This window comes from Gopherus flavomarginatus, chromosome 15 (genome assembly GCF_025201925.1).
Source record: "Gopherus flavomarginatus isolate rGopFla2 chromosome 15, rGopFla2.mat.asm, whole genome shotgun sequence".
NCBI lineage: Eukaryota > Metazoa > Chordata > Testudines > Testudinidae > Gopherus > Gopherus flavomarginatus.
Window position 1 is genome coordinate 2,965,285 of NC_066631.1, and position 22,375 is coordinate 2,987,659.

The following is a 22,375-nucleotide window of genomic DNA, read 5'->3' on the forward strand; positions in this document are numbered from 1 at the left end:
GAGCCCTCAAGGGCCTTGGCCTGCCGGCAGCCAGCCACTGCCGCGGGCCCGGGGCAGCCTGGCGGATCGGCTCCGGGCGCTGGATGTTCCGCACGTGTCCGCGGAGCGCCCAGCTGGGCTCGGGCACTGGGTAGAACTTTGGCTGCTGCCTGGCAGAGCCCTGAGCAGCCTGCAGGAAAGTGCCCATGGGCCGGGCGGGAGCTCTCCGAGGTGCTGCACGTGGGTCATGGTGGAAACCTTGAAAGTGGCTGTTCTTGGAGCCCCAAAGGTGGGGAAAACCGCCATCATCCGCCAGTTCCTGTACAACGACTTCACAGAGACATACGGCCCCACTGGGTCCCGTGACATCTACAGACCGTCGGTCATCTACAGCGGGAACATGTACGACATGAGGATCGTGGACGTCCCCCGCTTAGCTGCCTTCCCAGCAAACAGCTCTCAGGTAGGAGCCCTCCCGCACTCAGCCAGGCTGTGTGCCTGGGACTCCATGGCTCCGGGTTCTGCCCAAGAGCTCTAGGCACATATTAGAGATGGAAACGCTCTGCTAGGTCCCATCTGGCCCATCCCTCCCATGGGCTGGTGCACTGGTTCCCAGTGCTTTGTCCGGTCTAGTTCCAAGTGTCTGGAGCAACAGGGTTTCCATCACTTCTTCTGTAGCTAACAGGGGGGTGGCCCGGAGAGCAGCAGAGGCTGGTGGAATAGTGAATGCCCTTTGCCCTCTCCAGCTAGACCCACCAGCGTACGTTCTGCAGCACCAAAGTGTGTATGTTGCTTAACTGAAAAAAAAAAGTTCCTTGCCCTACAGAATTTGCAACCTAACATCTAACTAACAATAGAAGAGAGGGATTCTTCAGAGCTGGGTACCCAATCCACACTGGAAATCAATGGGAATTATGTGCCTAACACACTTAGGCATTTTTTAAAATCCCACCCAATATGTCTCTAGGCACATAAATAGTAAGTAAATGTTCTTCTCAGGCTGGGTACTAGCACATTAAGCCAGCGGCCGCAGCTTCTCAGATCACCTTTCTTTTCATGTATTTAAAGTCACTCTTCTCCATGTCATTCATACCATTCAACCAAATTCTTTCTCCTGCACTTCCTACTTGTCCTGATGACCTTGTGATCAATCCCTCAGCGGAGTAGTCCTGGACAGTGCTTTGTTCCATCCTACTTCAGCTTCGGAGACTAAAAGAGAACACAGCCATGTGCAGTTAATGGGAAATGCTGTCATCCATGGAGTTTTTTTAACATTACTGATTTAATCCAACGTTCACCATGTGTTTGGTTCCGAACAGTAGGGAAAGGTGGTTGTTCTGGGTGTGAATGAACAAATCCTAAATTTGCATGCCAAACAGGGATGTGCTGAATGATTGCCACATCAAACTCCTGTACCAAATGGTATGTACACACACACAGGCATTCACCTACACACACGCACACACACTTGCACACATGCATCATCAACCCTTTGCTAGGTGGATCTGAAATTAACTCTCTTTACAACTCATCTTGCTTTGGAAAATCACATCCTGAGTGTTCAGCACACATTCTGGGCAGCATGTAAAGTCATTTGCCTGTACACACACACTCCACAGTCCTGCCCACCTTTTAAGAGGACAGCGAGGATCATATCAGCAATTAGCATGCACAGAACAAGCAACCAGACCCCTTGATCCAATTCAAATACTTCGGGTGTGTTCACGGCCCATTCTGAATGAGAAAAACTAGATGAGTGAAATCGTAAAGCACAATTTTGATGACTGCATTTGTTCAGATTCGGGGCTAAAATGGTTATGAAGACAGAATTAGCAGAGTGAAGAACCTTACAGAATTCAGGTGTCAAAATCCCACTGGACAAATTGATCTATAGGATAACATTGGCTAGTCTATTGATCTACAGGACTATATTGACCACACCATGTCTGATCTTGCAGAAAAAAAGAAGGCAAATTACTCTGCAACCTAAGTACTTGCGTTCCTCACCTTGACAAGCTTTCTGAACATGATGTCAAGTGTTTCCTGGAGAGCCAGTCACATCTGATTCATCATCCTTTTGGTGCACAGCTATCACAGCAACTACTGCATGGCTCCATAACCACCTTCATATAAGTCCAGGAGCCATAGAGATTATAGGACTGAGCTGCCCATTAATAATCTCTGAAGGTTTCCAGAATAACTAGTCACCATTGCTTGTGTAACTGCCCATCCCAGTAGGCATGATCTTGTAGGCCTCCGAGACCATGGCAATAAGTATAGTGTAATTGGCCCCACATTCATCACTACCTTCAGGCCTGTTTGAAAATCCTTCCTCCTGCCTTACCTGCCCATTCAGACAAAGTTATCCCTCTGAAACACCCAACAAATTGACTGACCAACCATCTCACTAGTTAGCTGGCCATGTGTAGGCAATGATATAGTTCAGGAATCAGCTATGTTGCCCTTCCTCATATTAAGCAGTACCTGCCACCACAAACAGCTGATCCAAATGGATGGGTTTACTCCTGGAGGAAGGCACTACTCAACAGGGAGGGCTGCAGTATCAGACCCTTAGAGGTTAGACATCAGGTTTCAGCTCTGTTTTACAAACAGCACTCTCTGAAAAGCAGCCACCCCTGGGGTGACAAGCAGTAATGGTGCCAAAGCAGGGGCATTTTCTGGGGCAAACAACCTTGTCTTTTCTTTTAAACAAAGTGTCTTGAGCTCATTAACACACAAGCAGAGCAAAACTAACCTTCTGGTTTTAAAGTCCAAAACAGCCCATGTGATAAGCTTCTGGCACTCTTGTTCTCTCTCTCACAGATGAAGGGCTTTCAGACTCAGCCATGAAGACAATCTGCCAAGCCAAGGGATATGCTCTTTCTAGCTGTCTGCTCCACTTACTAATAGAGGACAGTTTTCCTAGCCCATGAAATTTTTTGAGATTTCAAAAATGTCTCTGTTTCATATCAGAACATGGACTTGAACCTGGGTCTCTTGATAATTGATTGGCAATCCCTTGATTCGAGGATGATCTCTATCATGAATTTACATATGGGTCTTGAGATGACTTAAACCTGGGTCTCTTGCATCCCAAATAAATGCCCAACCCACTGGGGTTTTGGCTGTTGTGGAGTGGCTGTCTCTCAGTGTCTGCTGTTGGGGCTGCTCCACTTTGTAAAATAAATAGTCTTTGGGGCTGAGAGAAAGAAAGAGACAGACTCTACAGCCTGGCTTGGAGGAGGAACACGTGAGTGTCTAATCAACTGACTAGTCTCTCTCTGGTTTTGACCAGACATTCCATCCTGGACCTGAGAAACCTTCCTGATGAATGCTTCATCAAAACTGATACTTTCCTGTGGAAAGTTACAATTTTGACAGATCAGCATTTTCCAAGGAACAAAAACTTTGAATCAAAAAAAGCCTGTCTCTAGTTCCTAAGCCATGAAGTCAGTGCCCAGCCTGGCTAATTTCAGGGAGAGCCAAGACAATGCAGAAAAATACTAGCCAGGTACATCGTCTCTTTCTATAAATGATCCTTTCTTGTTGAAATATTGGAAGGGTCAGTGACTGGTGCCTTAAATAATGGTAGATTAGAGGCAGCATTTACACCTGTTTTAAAAGATCCACTCTCAAAAACCAATTTGCTCTGCTTTGCAGGCTAACACCATGATTCATTCTAGGGTACTTAAGGAACTAGCTGGAGCATTCTCAGAACCTTTAGCAATTATCTCTGAGACCTCATGGAGGATGGGTGAGGTCCCAGGGGAGTGGAGAAGGACAAACATAGTACCTATCTTTAAAAAGGGGAACAAAGAAAACCTGGGGAATTATAGACCAGTCAGCCTAACTTCAATACCTGGAAAAATACTGGAACAGATCATGAAACAATCAATTTTAAGCACCTAGAGGATAAAAGGGTTATAAGGAATAGCCAGAATGGATTTGTCAAGAACAATCATACCAAACCAACCTAATTCCCTTCTTTGACAGGGTTGCTGGCCTAGTGGCAGAGGAAAAGCAGTAGACGTGCTAGATCATGATTTTAGTGATGCTTTTGACACAGTCCCACATGACATTCTCATAAGCAAATGAGGGAAATGTGATCTAGATGAAATTACTGTAAGGAGAGAGCACAACTGGTTGAAAGATCTTAGAGTAGTTTTCAGTGGTTCACTGTCAGACTGGGAGGGTGTATCTACTGGGGTCCCACAGGGTCAGTCCTGGGTCCGGGAAGACTCAATATCTTCAATAATGACTTGGACAGTGGAGAACATGCTTATAAAATTTGTGGATGACACTAAACTGGGAGGGGTTGTGAGCACTTTGAAGGTCAGGATTAGAATGAAAAATGACCTGGTCAAATTAGAGATTGGTCTGAAATCAACAAGATGAAATTTAATAAAGACAAGTGCAAAGTGCTTCACTTAGGAAGGAAAAATTAAATGCACAGCTACAAAATGAGGACTAACAGGCTCTGCAGCAGTACTGCTGGGAAGGATCGGGGGGTTACAGTGGATCACAAACTGATTGTAAATCCTCTGTGTGATACAGTTGCGAAAAAGACTATTATCATTCTGGGCTGGATTAATAAGAATGTCGTATGTAAGACCTGGGAAGTAATTGTCCTGCTCTCCTTGGTGTTGGTGAGGCCTCAGCTGTAGTACTGTGTCCAATTCTGGACACCACTGTGATGGAGTAGGGGCTGTCTGTGTGGGGAATGGGACAGCAGGGGAGGACTTTAGGGGATGGACGATACTGGAGCAGGTAACCTGAGCTAGGTAAGGGAGGGGAAAGGTCAACACCTTTGCCCGGGAAGGAGGAAAAAGGAAGGGAGTGGCAGGAGGGAAGCAGTTTTGAGTTTGGGTTTGGGGCTGTGTGGGTGGAATTCAGGGTATCCTAGCTAGGATCCAAGCACCCTGAAAGCCCAGAAGGACTCGATGGAGGGGTCCTGACTGTGCCTGCAAGCTCTGCTGTAACCTGTGTTCCTGTTGTCCAATAAACCTTCTGTTTTACTGGCAGGCTAAGAGTCACTGTGGGTCCCAGGAAGAGGGGTGCAGGGCCGGACTCCCCCACACTCCGTGACAACCACTCCTTAGGAAAGATGTGGACAAACTGGGAGGGTACAGAGGAGAGCAACAAAAATGACAAAAGGTTTAGAAAACCTGAGCTGTGAGGAAAGGTTAAAAAACTAGGCATGTTTAGTCTTGAGAAAAGAAGACTGAGGGTGGACCCTGATAACAGTCCTCAAACATGTGAGGGCTGTTATAAAGAGGAGGGTGATCAATCATTTTCCATGTCCACTGAAGGTAGCACAAGAAGTAATGGTCTTAATATGCAACAAGGGAGATTTAGATTAGCTATTAGGACACTATTAGGAAAACTTTCTACCCCTAAGGATAGCTGAGCTCTGGAAAGGACTCCCAAGGGAAGTTGAGGAATCCCCACCATGGGAGGTTTAAGAACAGGCTGGACAAACTCCTGTCGGGCATGGTCTAGGGGTTTACTTGGTCCTGCCTCAGCACAGGGGCTGCACTTGATGGCTTCTCGAGGTCCCTTCCAGCCTGACATTTCTGTGATTCTATGCCACATGCTTGATTTTAGTCCACCAAGTCTTACGTCTTGGCTGATGATTCAATAATGTAATGGTTTGTATGGCCTCATCTAGGCCTCGGTGTTAATGCCCTCATCAGAGGGTTGTGGGGGGAATTCACTTGTGTTGTTTCTGACTCTCCAACAGCAGCCCTTTGATCTGCTCATGGATGACTCTGCAGCACCAAGGAGTCAGACCTTCAGGTCATTTAGAGAACGGGATCCCGGGAGAGAAAGCAAACTCCATGCCAAATGGCTTTGCAGGGAGCATGGGTTCTGGCAGATTTGTCTCCTCTCCTGGGCCCACTGCAGAGTTTGTTGTTAAGTTTTGAATCATAAAGAATATTTTAAAACAACAGCCCTGTGAACTAAACACTTGGGTAGAGGTGAAAACACAACACAACACACACACACCCCAAAACAGATTTTTCAAAAGCACAAAGGGCAGTTATGTGTTCAGTTCCTATTTGTGCTTTTGAAAATCTTCTCCAGAGAATACACCCATGCACACAAACAACACACCTCTACACATGCAAAGGCACACACTGACACACTTGTGTGCATTTGCATATGTACACACAACCACACCCCTACACCCATGGGCTGCAAATGTAAATACTTCTTGATTTCTGCAGAAACTTGCAGGCTTCTGATACGTGGGTCCCAGAAAGAGTCATACGGAGGACAGAATTTTATAGTGTGTATTTACCAACTTTAACAAGGCAATAGATTGTTACCAAAGACAGGGCTTCCAAAGAGGATGGATCTAGACTGTTCTCAGTGGTGGCAGATGACAGAACAAGGAGTAATGGTCTCAAGTTGCAGTAGGGGAGGTCTAGGTTGGAGATTAGGAAACACTATTTCACTAGAAGGGTGGTGAAGCACTGGAATGGGTTACCTCGGGAGGTGGTGGAATCTCCTTCCTTAGAGGTTTTTAAGGTCAGGCTTGACAAAGCCCTGGCTGGGATGATTTAGTTGGAGTTGGTCCTGCTTTGAGCAGGGGGTTGGACTAGACACCTCCTGATGTCCCTTCCAACCCTGAGATTCTATGATTCTATTCTAAACGCTTTCAAACCATTTCAGTCATCAGACTTCAGTGGAGCATTTTCCTCATCCCAAAATCTGCTACTTTATCCAAACAAAACAATGGGCAAACATTCAAACAGATCTGCCTGGGAATGAACATAAGTGCTGGAAATTCTATGAGCATTCATAAAATAATAATAATAAAAGTCTGCTTTGCAGCTTATGTAGATGGTCCCATCCTAGCTTCAATCTAGTTAGCTCACTAAAAGAGAAGTAAGGATGCTAGCACAGCTGCACAAGCCTGCCTGACCCCGTTATGTATTCGCTTGTGCCACCCACACTGAAGCCTTCATCGTGCTATCCTCACTTGTATTTCTAGCAAGCTAGCTAGAGTACAGCTAGCGTGGGTACATCAGACACAAGCTGCTAACCACATCCCCAGCTGCAGGGCAGACTTACCCTAAGGCCCTGCTTTCAGTGGCTTGTCACCTTCTTAGACCACCTTGCCTTTGAGGCTGATATTTCTTCTGCTTGTTCTCAACCCTTGGAGGCCATTGTCCCTGAGCTAGCCTTGAAGTTACGGGGGACCTTCCGGGTCACAGTTGAGGAACACTGATGGAGGCATGAGTCTCATCCGGAGCCCACTGAAGTCCAGGAGAGTCTTCCTGCTGATGTCAGCTGACTTTGGCTCAGGCCCTGTGTACCTGCCCGGGGGCTGCACCTGCGCTGTACTTGCACACAGGTCGCCAGCCTCCAAGGGCGAATTTCACCAGCACAGAAATCCTTCTAATGGAAACGATCATAAGAAACCCCTCAACTGACCCAGAGTCTCAACTGACTGTACATCTCAGCCAGGCTTCCCTGGTTCGGCAGCTGCTTTGACCTTTCCCAAAACAGTGCTGGGGGGAAGGGGCCTCCCCCTTTGGCTGTGAGTTTTAGTATTGTTGTTTGTTTTAAAATCGCAAGTTGGTGTGAGAAGCTGTCATGCCTAGAGAGTAAGTAGGCTAAAAACACCCACTGCTGGGCACCAGCCGCAGAGCCAGAGCAGAGAGGGAGAGAATGAAGGGCTGGTTAGCAGAAGTGAGGGAAAGGGAGCCACCACATCAATAGACATAAAGGTCTTACTTATTACCGGGCTCTGGTGGGAAAAAACAATGCACTAACATGGTCTGCATGGGGCTATCTTCCATCTTCCAGGTGCCTGTGATATTAACAAATCATTCAAGCTCCAGTCTCATTGTTAGCCCCCGTCAGCAGGACATGCAGGGAAAATAACTCTCTGCTTTGTCTCTGGGGCATAGGAGGATGTTTTCCTGCTCTCACATGTTGCATGGCAGGAATTATTCATGTATTTGCCTCAAAGCTCCAATCAACGGGAGGCTTTCCCCATTTCCCAGAGGAGCTGTTTTATTATTATCATTCCTTTCAGTAAAATCTGAGTCCTTGTCTGATCCTTCACAAAAAAGGCTTCCCCAAAAGTGGAAATGCTCTGGCATATGGCAGAGGGATTCGCTTTACCGTCAAGTTTATTAAAATACCTACTTGTTTGCTCCAGGTATTTGCTGCAGTGAATGTCAACACACAAAAGCAAGCTGGGGTTTGCCTTGCATAGCTTCCTTTGAGGGTGCCGGGTGGGTTGTGCACAGCTGGGTGCAAGGGCCAGCATGCACCTGTCTGAACTCCAAAGCCAAGTAATGTCTGTTCAGTACTTGAATGGGAGATCTCACAGGAACACCTGCTTCAGTAGATGACACTCTCACCTCTCAGCTGGTCTTCAGCCAACTGGGCACTAGAGGCTGCTGTGGAAGCACCGTATGGGTGAGATGTAGAACTGAGCCCCTGTCTGCTTGTGGTCATTACAGATCCCCGTGTTCCTTCTGGTTCTCTTTCAGCTCCTAAGCTGGCCTGTTAATCCTAATGTTAGGAAAAACTTTTTCACTAGGAGGGTGGTGAAGCACTGGAATGGGTTACCTAGGGAGGTGGTGGAATCTCCTTCCTTAGAGGTTTTTAAGATCAGGCTTGACAAAGCCCTGGCTGGGATGATTTAGTTGGGGTTGGTCCTACTTTGAGCAGAGGGTTGGACTAGATACCTCCTAAGGTCCCTTCCAACCCTGAGATTTTATGTCTTGGGCTGTTTACACTCTGCCTCTCTGAAAGCCACCTGCAGTTTCATTGGATACAGGATTCTTCTACACTTCCTGGTTGTGATATTGCTGTGTCAATTAACCAACTGCCATCATCCACCCAAGAAGCAGCTGCATTTCGGTAGTGGCTGTTGTGATTCCTGAGCCTAAGTTGTAAAGTATTCAGAGCCTCTTGGGTTAAGAAAATTCAACAGGCAGCATTGCCGTTCCACTGAAGCCAGGGGAGGTGCTGAACGGACCGGGGTTGGGCTGTTTGTCAGGGACAGCAAGAAGAAAACAGGGAGATGAAATGGGAAGCTGGGGGTGGGTCACTTCACTTCAAGTCACTTCTTGATGCAGCCTCACCACTCCAGCTACACCTAGAGAAAGTCATTAACTGGATTCAGGGAACAGATGGTTACCCTGGCATTAGGCACCTGTGGGAAGCAAGAGCCTGAATTAGCTGCAAACCAGAGATTTGTATGCATCAGCCGTTTGCTCTGTGCCTTCTGTGGGGTGCTGTCTTGGAAGAGGAGGGTCGGACTCAGAAGGGGCTCAGGCCTCTCCCTGCAGGCTCCGTTGCACATACTGAACTCGAATGAGGAGTCACATTTCCTGTGGAAAAACCATCGTCACTGTTTTCAGGCACTGAGGGGCCATTTGGCAGCTAGAAGAATAGGGCCCGTATCCCTCCTCTTGTGCATTTCCTTAGAAGGCAAAGACTGGCCTAACCATCGAGAAAGGATGAAAACCAGGTGTCCAGGCATCTGAGCTCAACTTGGCTTGGCAAGGGGCCAATGTTGATAAACTGTGTCCAGCTGCCTCCAAAACCCCTCTGCTGGGGAGAACGGTTTGTGCTCACCACACCGCCCCAGAGGTGAAAGGCCCCTTTCACAGGGCTGATGCCTGAGATCCCCAGTTGGGCCTTCTGCACTCTGCTGGTCCCAGGGGCCTGTCGCCTTGGAGGTGAATGGAAAGGGGACAGGCTCCAGGCCTCAGTGGCACGTTTGGCAGCAGAGCACAGGGCACACCGGGGCTGGAAAGCCAGGGCCTACAGCTTCCCAGTCAGTGACTAGACCCTGCCTGGCTCCATGCTGGTCCTTTGCTCCCTTCCTCCCTCCAGGTTTATATAAAGGGCTGATCTCTTCCTCATCAGGTCACCCATTCAGTAGCCTCCTCCTTACCCTGCCATTGGAAATGCTCCTGAAGAGACAGGCTAATGCCCCCTGGCAATGGATCTCAACCTATTCCATCTCTCCAATTAGGGTCGTGGCCCCCTGACCTCTCCATGGATCCCTGCACTCACGTGGCCCCTCCATGCCCTTCATTTCCCCTCTCCAGCCCGGCTCAGACTGTGGGTCATGCCCCTCAGGCTGAGATGCCTGCAGAGAGGAGAAGCATCACTGATTGCAGAAGGTCAGACTTGATAACCCATTTCCCAGCTTCTACTTTCCATTGCTCATCCCACTGCTCTAGGGAAGCAGAGTTTTGTTCTGCATTCTGGCTTCCCCTCCTTTCTCCGTGGTGAGAGGCTGTTCCATGCTTAGGGAGATGTTCTCCGGGGCCCAGCTGGATCCATTTCTATGGTTGCAATGCCCTTTGAGTTTTTTCCCAAAGTCAAAGACAGAGAAGCTAGGCCAAGTGAGTCCCAGGCAGTCAGTGCCTCTGGGCAGCAGGGACAGCCCTAGTCATGGCGGTTGAAAGAATTAAAGGCAACGTCATGCTGAGTCTTCATCCATCCAACGCAATTTCTGATTAAAAGCACTGGTTTGAAAATAGATGTGCATTTCTCATCTCTTCCCCGACCTGCAAGGAGCCTCTAATTGAGTTTGAGTTGATTTCCTACCTTCTAAGCCACCATCAGGGAGAACGTTCTCTCTGAAGAACCTGATACGTCACAGCTGGTAGTGCCAGTTACTGGAGCAGCCTAGACCATCTGCTGCTCCTAGGGGTGGGATTTGCGTGGCTGCAAATGGCCACGGCTAAGTGCATGGGCGTGTTTCTGGGCAAGAAAAAAAACAAATTAAACTCAGCTGCTGTGTCATGTAGGCCAGGGTTGCATTTGGAGCCGCCCTGTTCAAGGGTGCAGAATTAGATTCACAAAGTGAGGTTTTTCATGAACAGCTAAAGCCAAGAACATGAGCAAACTGAAAGGGACGTCCTGCCTCCTGCCATGTTCTGCTGGCAAACCCAGCTGCTGCATTGGAGTCAATGGGGACAGGGCCCCAGCTGATGTGATTCAATGCTGATTTATACCAGTTGAGGACTTGAGCAAAAATCATTACATCATCAGAACAAACTTTCGTTGGCTGAACGCATCCCCCTGAGGGTAGAAAACTCTTATCTAACAATAAAGCAGGGTGATGTTTTTAGACCTAACAGTGTTTGTTGGAAACGGCTGATGTGATGAACGTTCCATGGGAATGTGCTGATTCCATCGAAACTTTGGGAAGCCAGGCAGGCAGGTCGGTTGGTCAGGTGTCATGGCTGATGGGTGGGCGGGCTGACCAGCTCCATGGGTGGCTTTGGCACCAGCCCTGCTGCCCAGCTCCTGGGCATTGTGGCCAATGGAATTTCTGGAATGCTGTTCCAATAGGAAATGAAACATCAACACCCCAGAATTTTCCAGGAAACGGGACTTCCCCTTTCCAGCCAGCTCTGATAGCAACTGCTGAGAGCAGCTCAGTGGCTGGGCAGGTGTCCCAAACACACAGGTAGGTGTGGAGTTTGCATGCATGTGCCTCTGTGACAGAATAGGGAGGGGAGCCCAGGGCAGGGTCTGGGGCACTCTCCTGAGTCAATAAGGAGTGGCTGATGGTTCCCTGTGCCTGATGCAGTTATCTGTCCCCCCACTACACCCCGAATCACAGCCTGGGACCATCCCCCTGCCCTGGGCAATTCAGTCTCCAAGCAACACCCATCCCTTTCCCCATGGCCCCAGACACTGATGGGTGAGAGGATCTAAGGAATCCTGGGCTCCCATGCTGCCCGCAACCCTCAGCCGTCCTCTCTGAGAGCTGAGAGGAGATCTTGGTCTTCTTCCCTCTGCTTGTTGAAGCCTCCCTGCCCCACACCTGCCTTGCAGGCAGGACCTCTGGTGGTGGGGTGGAGGCTGATGGGACGGCTCTGCTCCCCTGCCCTCCCCCCCCCCCGAGCAGCCTGCATTCTCTCCCACAGGAGTGGTCAGACCTGAAGTGCCATGGGCTGAGGAACACCAATGCCTATGTGCTGGTGTATGACATCTGCAACCCCGAGAGCTTTGAGTACGTGAAGATGATCCAGCAGCAGATCCTGGAGAACAGGTGAGTGTGGGGTAGGATGGGGAGGGGGAGAAGCTGGGTGCCCCCCACAGCTCCATTTGAGCTCTCAGAGGGAGTCGGGGAAAGGGAAGGGCCACAGATCCTGGGAGTTCCTCGGTGCTCAATTTGAAATGAAAAACATGCCGGGGCTCATTCTAGTGCCTGGGGCAAGCAAGCATATTTGCACCCCTAGAGGTGATGAGTGGACACGCAGGGTCAAGTGTCCCCCCCGCAGATTTCTGCCTTCCATTTAGCACAGAGGTTTCCAACCAGAGATGACCTGTGTCCGGTGACTGGGGGGCACAACCCTAGAACTGCTCGAGTCACGCCTCCTGCAGGCAGCCCCTCCCTCCCAGAAAGCAGTGACCTCTCCCTGCAGCTTCCTCTTGCCTCTGCCTCTCCATGCCTGGTGCAGCTCGCTGGCTTAGCTGCCTCGCAAGGAAGGGTCCCGGCCACACCACGTGACCAAGCAATGGGGAGAGGCATGTCACTCTGCATACTCCCCTGGTTCAAACTGTCACCTACTGCCAGAAACCAGTGGGAAGCTGGTGGGAGCTGCTCTGGCCCCTGGTTCTCTGCACCGTGGGAGCTGTGGCCCTGCCTGGCTGCCCTCCCTGCCCTGCTCCCATAGGTGCTGACTCCTCCACCAGCAGGCAGCTCCCCGCCCCCCCGCGCCTGCTGTGATCAGCTGTTTTATGGCCTGCTGGAAGAGCAGGGATGGGGCACACCTGGGGGAGTGGGTGGAACTGGGCGGGAAGGGGCAGGAAGAGGCGGGATAGGGGCAGAGCAGGGGTGGGAAGAGGCAGGGTGTGAGTGGGAGCTTCAGGAAGGGCAGGGCCAGAGTTGGAGCAAGGGGTTGAGCACCCCCAGAGCCCGGAGGAAGCTGGTGCCTGTGCCGGCTCCCCAAGCCAGCTGCTTTTGCACAGCTGGGCGCTGCCCAGGCAGGGTGGCAGCACAGCTCTGAGCTCTGCCCCAATGCACTCCCAAAAGAGCCTGGCACTGGCCAGCAATACCCCCTGGAGCTGGCCCCTGCCTGCGGAGCCTGGCTGCCAGGAGATGTTCCTCAAGGCGCTCGCTTGCTGCTGCCCAGGTGCTCCTGGCTCTGCTGCTGGCTGTGGCACTGCCTTCAGAGCTGGGTGGCTGGAGAGCAGCAGTTGCTGGCTGGGAGTCCAGCGGTGCCGTGGCTACGAACTGCTAAGCTTAGAAGTGCTGGGAAGCCCTGGCACAAAATAAGCACTGGAGATCCTCTTCCTGGAGTGACCAGCCACCAGCCTAGGCCGCCTCTGCCCTAAATTCAGAGGCTTTCTGATCTCTGCAGCTGGCAGACATGGCCAAACCTGCTATGTCTGCATCAGGCTCCAGGGCAGATCCATCTTCTTGGTCAGGCTGGCCATGGGCCGAGCCCCAGACGTGGGAATTAGCTTGTTCACTTTGGGTGCTGGGAGATCACAGGTGGGTCCCACAACTTATGGGGGATGTAGATACTCCCAGTTCACCATCCTGGCTGGAGGGAAGAGGAGAAAAACTCTGGCTCCAGGAGGGGAGGTGACTCTGTTTGGACAACAAACAAGAGTCAGATGAGGGTGGTTGTGTAAAGACATCACAGCTGGTGCTGAGGCCAGTTGGGGCTGGGGCTAGGAGTGGGAAGGCACCTGGGTACTGCAAGTCCTCTCCTCCCCCTCTCCAGGGCTGGTCACAGCTTTTGCTTGGGGCTGTCAGTCCCACTCCCCATGAGGCATCTCTCAGACTGCTCGTGCCCCATGCAGCACTCCCTAATCTACGTCTCCTTTCTCCCGCAGGACAGGTGGCGCCAATGAGGCCCCCATCATCGTGGTGGGGAACAAGCGGGACCAGCAGAAGCAGCGCTTCACGCCGCGTCGGACGCTCTCAGCGCTGGTGAAGAAGAGCTGGAAGTGTGGCTACATGGAGTGCTCTGCCAAGTACAACTGGCACATTGTCCTGCTCTTCAAGGAGCTGCTGAGCAGTGTGCTGACCCGGGGCTGCAAACACCACCACTCCAGTGTGCGCCTCCAGGGGGCGCTGCACACAACCAGATGCAGCCTCATGTGAGACGTGCTGCCAGCCACCTCCAGGGGGCGCTCCCTCTGCTCTGTGAGTAGAGTGGGGGCCGGTTGGGAACTGGTTACCCATCACCACCTGAAATGGGCTCTGTGTGCTGAGGGGACCCTCCCACCACCACCTGGCCTCTGCTGGCCCCAGGGGCTCCACTGTTCTTGAATGTACCAGTGCAAAAAAGGACTCATTGTTCTGGGCACCTGTGCCCCAACTTCTCAGGGGCTGAGCACGATGCAGGCTCCGGAGAAGATGGGAATGGGGATGACCTGAGCATGGTCCTCATTATTTAAACATGAACCCCAGAGCTGGCTTATGGTGCTGCTGTGGGGCAGAGCAGAGGGGACACTGAGGTTGCAGAAATGATGGGGGACAGAGTGGAGGGAGATGTGATCTGCTCCCCCCCTACCTTAAAGCCTCCACAGCTGAGTGCTGTACCACCCAAAGGAGCTCAGGTCGGGTGCACGAGGGTTTTGTGTGGAGAGAATCCCTGCTGGGGAAATTCTGCAGGCTCCTAGGCCCACAGGCCTCTGCAAGTGTTTGTTGGGGGAGGTTTTGCTGCTGACTTGTCTGCAACCAGGGCTCCGTTGCCTCCCAGACATGTTCCTTAGCTGTGACTGTTTGGCCAGTTGGTTTTACGCCCATGTTGGGGCAAGGGCAAAATGTTTTCAACAGAACTTTTTTTTTAAACAAAATATTACAAAATGTTGCAGCCTTTTCAACCAAACCAAACATGAGAATTTTAATCAAAATGTTTTTTTATTTTATTTTATTAAACCATTTTAAAAATGTTTTGGTTCATGTGGGTGGGGGGAAAGATCCCCGTTGCTGCCACTGCCCCTCAACCTTCAGTTGAACCAAAAAAGGGGTTAGTTCCTCGTTAGCGGGTTGGAATTGACTTACCTGGTGGGGAGCAGCTCCGGCTGCTGCGTTAGTGAGACCTGGTTCTGAGCAGCCACAGGGCCTGGCAGTGTCAGTGTGTAGCCAGACAGAACCATATAATTCCCTCCCTCTCCGTCTTGTCCCACCCCAGTGACAGCACCAGCCCTTAGCTTCCTCTCTTCCTGCGGAACTGCCTGTGGGACACAAGTAATGGTTGAGTGGTTTTAAAGGGAGTGGTTCCAGTTCCTGGGGTCTTGAATGCTGCCGGGGCTCGTCCTTGGATAGCTCAGCAGCTGGGTGGGGGACAATGGGGTTGTTAGCCTAAGCTGAGCAGTTCATGCCCACGTGCACTTGATCATCTAAAGCCCACGCAGGGGCTACTTAGGCACCTGAAAACACTAATTGTTTACAGATAATAACTTAGCATTTAGCTGACAGGAGCACTGTATCCAAGTCCTATATAGAGAAAGAACATCAAATAAATATTAGACCCATTCAGCTCCAATACTAACATGTTCTGACATCTTGTGTCAAGTCATTTAAGGGACACTGGTTAGGTTTAAAATTGTCATGCAGATGCTTACTCTTGAATACAACACTTGAAACGGTTGTAGAAAAATCTCGATTACTTTCTGTCATTTAGGCTACTTACTTTTTGCAGTTCAAGAAGCTTGGAATAGATCATTTAACTTTTGGAAACTTCCTAAGAGGACAAGGCCCCTGATTTTACAGGGCACCTGCCTGGGGCTCTAGGGGTATTACCATATTGCAAAGAATAGGCTAGAAACCAGCTTTAAACAGGAGTGAAACTGACACTTTCAAATCACTTTCACAGTATCGCCAACCACAAATGTTCCAAAATCATGATTCTGGGTCACCAAAACCAGGAAATTGGCTTAAAATCCTGAGATTATGTAAAAATAATAGATCTGGTGTTCTTTTTATTCGTCTTCTGCTTTTTGAGCCTTTTGGGTGTGGGGGGAGGGGGAGTTGTCACATTTTGAAGCTTTCTCCACAGCCACAGGAGCTAGACACTTCATTTTTCTTTAAGACTGAAGGCTGAAATCATCACATACCACTTGACTCCAGGAGCTTTAAGGAAAACAATAATTATCATGAGACTCATGACAAACTCATGAGAGCAGCAAAGAATCCTGTGGCACCTTATATACTATAAGGTGCCACAGGATTCTTTGCTGCTTTTACAGATCCAGACTAACACGGCTACCCCTCTGATACTAAACTCATGAGAGCTGGCAAAACTGCTTTCACTTCTGTTTAAAGGCTGGTTACTTTCCAGAAGACTCTTAGACACAACACCACAGTGACTGAGTTGCAGTTCTGACAGGAGGATATTTAAAAACAAACAGCAAGAAAATTTCACATTTTAAAGTTAAGAAAAAAATGAGTTTTCTGAGGTGTCCCAGGGCCACTGCAGGCAGGAAAGGAAAATAAACCGGCACGGGAGCTCTGGGCAGCTCTTCCTCTTGAAAGAAAGTTGGAGGGTCAAATCTTCCAGTCCTTAATCAGCTAAAACTTCTATTGCCATCAGCACCTCCACTCATAGATATTAGCGTGCTCAGTAACTACACACTTCATAGGTAAGTATCTGAGCCGTCGTATCCAGGGCTCCACATTTTATACACATTGACTCGGGGACTGGATTGTCTGGCATATTCTGAACAGTGATGAGCGCACAGATGGTGCCCAGTGAATAATTCAAATCATGACAATAATTGTCCACTTTATGGACTGTGTGGATGCAATTTCTGTATTTGTTCTGAATTGGCCTGAATTCAGCTGAAACCCTAAGAATTTGATGTATAATCACATCTGATACTCAAATGGCACTTTCTAATTCCTTCCTTTTCTCGTGCTCAGAACAAAAAAATGACAAACCAAAATGGTTTTCTGTTAAAATGTGCTGACAGCAGCCACTGCTGTGCGGCCCAGCCTGGGGCAGAACCTGCCCCCTCGGGGGCTAAGTGCTCTCTTCATCCTGCCAGACCTCTGGGCTGGTTTTCATGCTGTCACCCATGACAGCTTTCCCCATGGCCTGGGACTCACAGACCTGCCCCTGGTTTTGCTCCCAGCTCTTGGAATCCACTGGTTGAGCAGCATGCAGCAGAGAGAGGCTGGTCTAGCACAGGGGCTCAAACTCAAATGACCACGAGGGCCACGAGAGAGCTAGTTCATTGGCCCGAGGGCCGCATCACTGATACCCCCCTTCACTGGCCCTGGCCCTGCCCCCACTCCACCCCTTCCATGAGGCCCCTCCTCTTCCCTGCCTCCATTCCAACCCCTTCCCCGAAGTCCCCACCCAAACTCTGCCCTCCTCCCTTCCCCCAGAGGGCTCAGGAGGGGTGCAGTGGGGGGGGGGGGCTCAGGGCAGGGAGTGCAGGAGGTGTGCAGGGTGCAGCAGGGGGCTCTGGGCAGGGAGTTGGGGTGTGGGGTGCAGGAGGGAGTGCAGGGTGTAGCAGAGGGTTGGGGTTCAGGCAGGGGGCTCAGGGCAGGGAGTTGGGGTGTGGGGTGCAGGAGGGAGTGCAGGGTGTAGCAGAGGGTTGGGGTGCAGCAGGGGGCTCAGGGCAGGGAGTTGGGGTGTGGGGTGCAGCAGGGGGCTCAGGGCAGAGGGTTGGGGTGCAGCAGGGGGTTGGGGTTCAGGCAGGGGGCTCAGGGCAGGGAGTTGGAGTGTGGGGTGCAACAGGGGGTCAGGGTGCAGGGTGCAGCAGAGGGTTGGGGTTCAGGCAAGGGGCTCAGGGCAGGGGGTTCGGGTGTGGGATGTGGCAGGGGGCTCAGGGCAAGGGGTTGGGTGCAGCAGGGGGTTGGGGTTCAGGCAGGGTGCAGCAGGGGGCTCAGGGCAGGGAGTTGGGGTGTGGGGGTGCAATAGGGCGTCAGGGTGCAGGGTGCAGCAGGGGGTTGGAGTATGGGATGTGGCAGGGGGTTCAGGGCAGGGAGTTGGGGTGCAGGGTGCAGCAAGAGGCTCAGGGCAGGGGGTTGGGGTGTGGTATGGGACAGGGGGCTCAGGGCAGGGGGTTCGGTGCAGCAGGGGGTTGGGGTTCAGGCAGGGTGCAGCAGGGGGCTCAGGGCAGGGAGTTGGGTGTGGGGTGCAGCAGGGGGTCAGGGCGCAGGGTGCAGCAGGGGGCTCAGGGCAGAGGGTTGGGGTGCAGCAGCGGGTTGGGGTTCAGGCAGGGGGCTCAGGGCAGGGGGTTGGGGTGTGGGATGCGGCAGGGGGCTCAGGACAGGGGGTTGGGGTGCACAAGGGCTGTGGGATGCAGCAGGGGGCTCCCCGTTCCCGGCCAATGGGAGATGCAGGGGCGGTGCCAGCCACTTCAGGGAGCAGCACGGGGCTCAAGGGCGTACGGTCCAGCAGCTGTAGTTTGCCCACCCCTGGCCGGGGGGGGCCGCGTGTTCGAGACCCCTGGTCTAGTGGATAAGGAGCATGGGCAGCGCGTGAACTGATTGATGGCTGGGGGAGACTGGCCCCACCCCTTCTGCCCAAGGCCCCCTCTGCCCCTCTCCCTCGGAGTCCAACAGCCCCCGCCCCCTGCAGCTGCCAGCCTCTGCTCCAGGCTAGTGCTCCCTAGCCATGCTGAGCAGGAAGCAGAATGACAGGCTGGAGGTGGAGCATGGCAGGGGCACATCTGGTGTTGGGGGGGGGGGGGTTCTACTCCCCCTCCCCCAAACCTCCTGTATGACCTCAGGGCAGTGCCTTAAGAACAGAGTTTCAAAACTTTTTAGCACCCAACCAGGCATCTAGTGGAGGTAGGGTGACCAGATGTCCCAATTTTATAGGGACAGTCGCAATTTGCGGGTCTTTTTCTTCTATAGGTGCCTATTACCCCCCACTCCCATCCTGACTTTTCACACTTGCTGGCTGGTCACCCTAAGTGGAGGTTACAACATACTGAACCTTCCTGGTACTTTTGAAAATCCTACTGAGTCCCTAAATAGCTTTGAAAATCTGGTCCTAAATTTCTCAGTGGCCCATCTGTACAATGGGGAGCCCAGCACTGCTCTACCAGCAAGGGATGTGCTCAGCCACATGCTCACCCTTCCCTTTGGTTTGGCCCCTTCTGTTCACCTACCTCCCCCCTCGCCCCTGCTACCCGCAATCTCCCTCTTTGCTGACCTTCTGAGGCCCCTGCAGCCTGACTTCAAAGCCTTCCCCCCACCCCCATTCCTGTTTTGCAGGCTCATCTAAGGACTTTCAGCTCCTTAATTTAATTGCCAGCCCTTTCTTAGCTGTTTGTAAACAACACAGTGACTCCCTGTCCTCAGGGCACAAGCTGGGAGCAGCACCTCTCTGCTGCAGCCCTCGCATGCCCCACTCAGGTAAAAGCACCCTGGGGGCTAGGCCTACCCTGCCATGTGGTGCCCCCGCTCATCGAAGGGATGGCTAAGCAGGTGCTGCTGAAGCTGTGGCACAGGGAGGCACACGCAGCCTGCCATGTGCCCCATCACAGGAGTCCAGCCTGGTAAGTGCTTTGGGGTTTTTTTGTAATGGTTTGGTGTGGCCCACAGCCAGAGCACATGGCCAAGCAGTAGGGCCTGCCGAAGGGAGGAAGGCAGGAATCCCTGACATGATGCAGCTGGGAGATAGGTGGGGCGAGGTGGAGGCAGGGTCAGCTCTGGCTTTTTTGCCACTCCAAGCAAAAATAAATAAATAAATAAAAACCAAAAACCTGCGGGGGGCAGCCGGAGCCGCGAAGGGGAAAAAAAAACAACAAACAAACCTGCGGGGCGGCCGGAGCAGCGAAAGGGAAAAAAAAAAACCAAACCAACCAACCTGTGAGGCGGCCGGAACGTGGGTGCAGGGAGACTCCCGGCCCTGCAGATGGGCCCCGGGCAGCGGAGTGCGCATCCCGGTGTTGCAGGGGGGCAACAGTTGGGGTTCGTTTGCCCGGTGTGCATATCCCCAATGACCACAGCGGAGTTGAGAAGCAATTCTCTTTATTTGAGTCAAATAAGGTGCAGGAGATACAAATCTCAAATCATGCACGAATCACTATCCTCTTCCCCACCTTATATACCCCACTTGTTTACAAAGATGTTCACAGGTGCCACAATTGATCATTTACAATTCATTAAGTACCGGATCCTTCAATTAAACTATATCCTTTACCCACACTACAGAGCCCCCCCTTTGCTCGATTACATTTTATACCATAAACAAAAGAAAATGATAAATGATTACATGTACTCATGCTGGCTTCAAAGGAACATATTGATTAATCTAAGGGGCAATTCGAGGGCGATGGCAGGCCTGAGAATGTAAACTTTTAACCCCACGCCATATTGCCAGTTATTTGGGGCCTAGCGCCCCCCCCCAACACCGGCTAGCGGGGGTGGGGGGGAGGGGAGAGAAGGGGGGGCGGCCAGGGCTTCCTTCAGCGGGGCGCTCATCACGCTGCCTGCCAGGAGGGCTCCGTGCTGCTCGGGTCAGCGGGCAGGGAAGAACTCGGGCTGCCCTGCCGCGCTTGCTACAGACCTGGCACCGCTCCCCTCCTCTGCACTGCTGACCCCTACAGGGCGGCCGGAGCAGCGAACCAAAAAGAAAAAAGAAAAAAAAAAAACCTGTGGGGGTGGCCGAAGCGGCAAAGCAAAAAAAGGCTTGGGTGGAATCCGCCCCTTGGAATCTGCCGCCCCAAGCACCAGCTTGCTCGGCTGGTGGCTGGAGCCGGCCCTGGGCGCAGGGGCTGGCTCACACATGGCCACGGGACATTGCCGTGATTGCTTGGCCAAACAGCTGCCAGGTATGGGGCTGGGCAGCAGGTGCCTGCGTTGCTGTTAATGCGATGGGCCAAGGCAATGGTGGATGTCATGGCCTAGCTCATCGAATGCACTCTGCTGTGTTCCCCCCCCTCCCCCCCGGCAGCACCTGCTCTCTGGCACCACACCCCTAATCCCTGGGCTGCAGTCATGCTTGGCACAGCCAGCAGGGGGAGCCCAGTGTGTGAGGGCAAACCAGCTGGAGCCCAGCCACTGGTGCCATGTGGTTCCTAATGGTGCATTTTTCAGCCCTGAGCCCGCTAAAGCAGGGCAGGCTGGCACACAGGGCAGGGGACGGGACCATGGCTCACTCTGCCCACCCACGCAATAGACCCAGTAACAAACACGTCAACGGTGAGAGCCCCCATTATCCTGAATAAGCCCAACGCACTGCCCAGCCATCAGCTCTGGTGCAAAGGCAGGCTGGGCTGAGGCAGGCCACTGAGGCCTCCGCCTGGCAGCCCCAGCTTTCACCCCAGGCGGGCTAGACGCCAAAGCCGTCAGAGCAGGTTCTGTCCTGACAGAAAGCGGTTCAGACTCAGGGGGCATGGGAGGGTGGCGGTGTGGGAGAAAACTTTGGTGCTTAACATCATAGATGTGCCATCTTGAAATGCCCAAAGAACAACTGAACTCCATCTTGGCTGCCCTTCTTCCCCCGCCTCAGATGTAGTTTCCTGCCCTTTCTACCGCACGGTGGGACCATGTGACCTGTGAGCCGCCCAGTAACAGCAGAGGGAAGGGGCTGCCCTTGGGAGTGGCAGAGTCTGGAGGTGCTGCTGCTGCAGCCATTGGCGAGCACAGCAGCCACCGCCACGCCCTAGGTTGCCTCAGAAGAATACGCGGAGCCTGGCGCGGGTTCGCCTGGCTGCGGGAGCGCAGTGAGTGGCACCAGCTGCCACTCGGTCACTGAGGACAAACACCCCCCCACGACGCTGCAGGGGGCGCACAAGCTGGGTCAGTGCTGGGGCCGGGCAGGCATCACTCGACCCTGAGGTCCCGCCGGCCTGTGGGTTCCACCCACCTGGCCGAGTCCGGCGCTGTCCTGGCGTCACGAGGGGCCTCAGAGCTCCAGACAGGGTCGTGGTCCATTGAGCCTCCAGCCTCTTACCTGGGCCTGTCCTAGGGGAGGGAACTTGCCCTCGGTCACAGTCAGCACATGGCGGGGCTTTTACTTACCTTACAGCCCCCGTGGGGCGGGGGGACTTGCTTTACCTGTGTTCCTAGACATTTGGGTCACCTCTGGGTCACTGGGTTTAGAAGGTTGATGGTTTAATAAATACCTTGGTTGTTTTCAAGGGGCTAACAACAAATCCCAATGGTAGATGCGGTTAGGGGGACAGGCCTCTAGCTTGGTTTCAACAGCGGGGCAGACTGTGGCCGCCCTTCTGCCATGCATGGCCGGGAGGAGGTGGGCTCCCCTTTCACCTGCCTGCGGCTCAGTTTGGGGTGGTGCTGAGGGCAGAGGTGACTGACAGGGTGTGGGGGGGGGGTGGAAACTATGCATGAAACCAAATGTCCTGGGCACTGCACTAGGCCACAGGGGAGCCTGGCAGGGGAAGGGGGTGCAGGGTCTCGGGGCCTTGGGGCCAGGGCTGGTGCAACCATGTAGGCCACCTAGGCAGTCGCCTAGGG

General features: G+C 52.4%; 1 protein-coding gene across 2 annotated transcripts; it reads left to right on the forward strand.

Moving 5' to 3' along the window:
- The first annotated feature begins 226 nt into the window (after window positions 1–226).
- Window positions 227–14,089, forward strand: RASL10A (RAS like family 10 member A). 2 transcript variants are annotated; one of them, XM_050923878.1, is made up of 3 exons: window positions 227–442; window positions 11,898–12,022; window positions 13,819–14,089. In XM_050923878.1, exons 1-3 carry the CDS (start codon window positions 227–229, stop codon window positions 14,087–14,089), a joined length of 612 nt encoding a protein of 203 aa, XP_050779835.1. The 2 variants fall into 2 exon arrangements, with proteins under 2 accessions (XP_050779835.1, XP_050779834.1); XM_050923877.1 differs by having other exon boundaries at window positions 227–397; window positions 11,832–12,022.
- The last annotated feature ends 8,286 nt before the right edge of the window (window positions 14,090–22,375 follow it).

Excerpts from the sequence above, each read along its gene's own strand:
- RASL10A (XM_050923877.1), top strand. The coding sequence starts at position 227 with ATGGTGGAAACCTTGAAAGTGGCTGTTCTTGGAGCCCCAAAGGTGGGG. Across the intron at positions 398-11,831 it reads ACATGTACGACATGAGGATC|GCTGATGGGACGGCTCTGCT; the intron begins GTGGACGTCCCC and ends GGTGGGGTGGAG. Across the intron at positions 12,023-13,818 it reads CAGCAGATCCTGGAGAACAG|GACAGGTGGCGCCAATGAGG; the intron begins GTGAGTGTGGGG and ends TTTCTCCCGCAG.